General features: G+C 51.3%; 1 protein-coding gene across 1 annotated transcript in view; it reads right to left on the reverse strand.

The window, feature by feature from the left end:
• Dnajc11 (DnaJ heat shock protein family (Hsp40) member C11) overlaps positions 1 to 3056 on the reverse strand; it is a 129760-nt gene that overhangs the window by 30811 nt on the left and 95893 nt on the right. Inside the window, exon 3 of the mRNA XM_023699380.1 lies at positions 939 to 1068. Within this exon, the coding sequence (XP_023555148.1) occupies positions 939 to 1068 (130 nt within the window). The remainder of the gene's footprint in view (positions 1 to 938; positions 1069 to 3056) is intronic.

Consider the following 3056-nt stretch of genomic DNA (forward strand, 5'->3'; position numbering starts at 1 on the left):
TGCACTCTGACAACGAGGGAGCTTTAGTCTACTGAGATACCTGGCTGGCCCTTTAAAAAGGCGTAACTTAGCTGGGCACGCTGGTGCACACCTGTAATCTTAGCACTCTGGAGGCTGAGGCAGGAGGATCACCACGAGTTCAAGGCCAGCATGGGCTACATAGTGAGACCTTGTCTCAGAAATAAAAATGTGTCCACTTTAGCAGCATGAGGCGTTACAGCGCTGTGCAACCGTCATCACTGTTCCTAATAGCCACCACGTGCAAAGCATGAGCTATCAGAGACTTTAATACTTCATTAGCACATATATCACAATTTCTCTTTGCAATATGTAAGCCTAAAATCTTAATTACTTGGTTCTATGTCTACCTTTTCTTTTTGGTACCGGGGATTGAAGTCAGGACCTCGCATTTGCCAGGCAGCTGCTTATGCCACAGAGCTATCTTCCCCGGCCCTCTATTTCCTATTTGTGGTCTTCTTGACATTACATTTTTTTTTTTTTTCAGCGAAGATTGTTACAAAAGAAAGAAATAGTCTTCACCAAATGCTTACAGAAACAATAAAATTGTTTTCAGGTGAAAAAAATGTCCTTGTAGCCTCTCACAAGATACAGAACAAAGCAAGCTGCTCTGACCCATCGGTGCTTTCCCTCTCCAGGGGGCTGAAGGAGGGCGCAAGCGATTTAAAGCCGCGCTCTGTAGTCCAGCCCCGCCCCCGCCCGGTTCCTCACCTGGACGCTCCTTTTCTACTCACTGGACACGTATTGATTGCCAAAGCAAAGTACTACTCTTTCAAAGGGCCCTGTCAGCAAGGACTACTAACCTCACCACCTCTTTTATACACCTCTAAGGACTCTCTTTCTGGCCTCTACAAATCAAGTCTCTTAAAAATCGAGCATGTGCTGCACTGTGTTTCTGCGAGGCCGAGCCCGGTGCTGACCTTCATAAGCCTGGTGAACGAGGTTAAACAGCCGTTCTGCTTGCGATTTGAGCTCCGGGTCTCTGTGCTTGTCCGGATGGTAGAGCATACACAGCCTGCGGTAGGCAGCTTTCAGCTCTTCAGAAGAGGCCTAACGAAAGAAAAATTCAGTTAGAGAGCAATCAATGGTACTTACACACTGTCACGATCCGAGTGGCCTTGAAGTGGAACTGTCAGCCATATTGCAGCGTGTCTATCCTCTCCATCCAGGACAGAGCGAAGTTAGGCTTTATCACCTCAGTAAGGCTTTTTCCCACCACTAATAAAGTGATCACTTATGTACATCAATAGCGACTGTGTCTTGCTAAGGAGCACGGTCATCAGATGGAGCGAAAGCGTCCAGGCCTGCGTGGAACCAGCACACCCTGAGCTGGAGCGCAAATGCCACGGGGACCAGCCTTCCCTTCTCCCACGTGACCGGCTGTAAATCACACGTGGGAATGCATTCAGAAGGGAGACTCTGGGACCACTAGACAGAAATGGCAGCTGCTGAAGCACTTTTGCAAAGATTTAAAAAGCATGTTAACTCAAGAACACCAAAGGCTGGACGGCAAGAGCAGTGGACCCCATTCCTACAGGCTCTGATTCCAAACGTGGCAAACACGCTTTCCCAGCCTGACCCAAGGCTCCTTCCCAACTCACTACTCTTCCTCCCGGTGGGCAACAGGGACTGCGTGGCTCCAACAGCCAGGTGACGTAGGTGTGAGTCACAGCACAGAGGCAGCAGGAAGAGCCAGGAGAGTGGTCCTCTCTTTGGCCTCCTCGCCCACCCACCTGAGGTCTCAGCCACAGCCCTGAGGCACCAGTTGCAGCCTTCCCTGTGCTAGCCATGTTGGCCACTTTGGGCTGCTGGAAGCAACCCTGCTGCTGCTCCAAGCACAGAGGAGGGTTGACCTCACGCAAACAGCAGTTCCTCCTCAGAGCAGCTCGGGCATCTTGACAAGTACAGTGTCTACGTGGGTCACTGAGCTATCAGCCGTCTGGGGGAAGTAAGAGTGGGCCCAGGTCTGCAGGGGGGCTCCTTGGGACCTGGCAGTGCTCTAGGGACAGGTCCTGGAGGGGCGGGAGAGACAGCTCGGTGGTCTAAGTGCCTGCCTGGCCAATGCAAGGACCCAGGTTCGATCCCCAATACCTGTACCCTGGAACCCCCAGTACACTGGACCAGCCCTGAAACCAGGCTTTATGGCGCACACCTGCAAGCGCAGCACTGGGGAGGCTGAGACGGGAGTCTCACGCTGAGTCAGAGCTGTGTAGTGAGACTCTGTACCAAATAAAAGATTAAAAAACAAGTTTAGAAAAGGAACAGGGGGCCAGGCAAATGGCTCAGTGGAATATGCACTTCCCTGGCAAGCGCAAGGGCCTGAGTTCAATCCTCGGTTCTGCAAAAAAAAAAAAAAAAGGAACAGGTCCTGGCCTGGGACAGGTCACAGGGACAGAAAAAGCCAGACACCAAACTTACAAAGAAAAATACATTATTTTTCTAAAATCTCTACAAATTTTCCTCTTTCAATCACAGACTAATGAATCTTTTTCTATCCCATCCCAAAAAGCCCCAGCACTTTCCTACAGCACCATGTTGCTCAGAATCAGAAGGCCAGGAAACATGTGAATTCAGCAGCAGTTCTCGGGACAAGTTCTGAGACTGCAAAGAGGGAGATCAAAAGGGACTCCAAGGACACACAGAAGACAGGTGACCTGTGGACACACATACCCTCGCCACCTCCTTGTGGGTGTGACCCTGTCTGAGTCCCACCCCACTGGGCTTGCCACAGGGAAGAGCTGCAGCAGCCTGGCCTTCAGCCAGCCTGGAGAGCTAGCTCCTGCCTTCAATCAGCAGCTCCTGGAAGGCTCTGGTACCCGGAGGGAGTGGCTCCTGCCCCTTGCAGCTGGTGCCTCTCCCTCCATCTCCACCTGGTTATCTGTGCGACTGACCTGGACACATGCTGACTTCCCAGGGGCTGAGAAGGGCTCTGGAGTCACAGCCTGTTTCGCAGTAACAGATCTGGCACTTCTGAGCTTTTCAACTCTGGGCAGGTGACCTTTCTGATCTCTAGCTTTCTCATCTGAAAAGGGACATTA

The sequence above is a fragment of the Octodon degus genome, unplaced genomic scaffold, assembly GCF_000260255.1.
Source record: "Octodon degus isolate 3935 unplaced genomic scaffold, OctDeg1.0 scaffold00113, whole genome shotgun sequence".
Classification (NCBI taxonomy): domain Eukaryota; kingdom Metazoa; phylum Chordata; class Mammalia; order Rodentia; family Octodontidae; genus Octodon; species Octodon degus.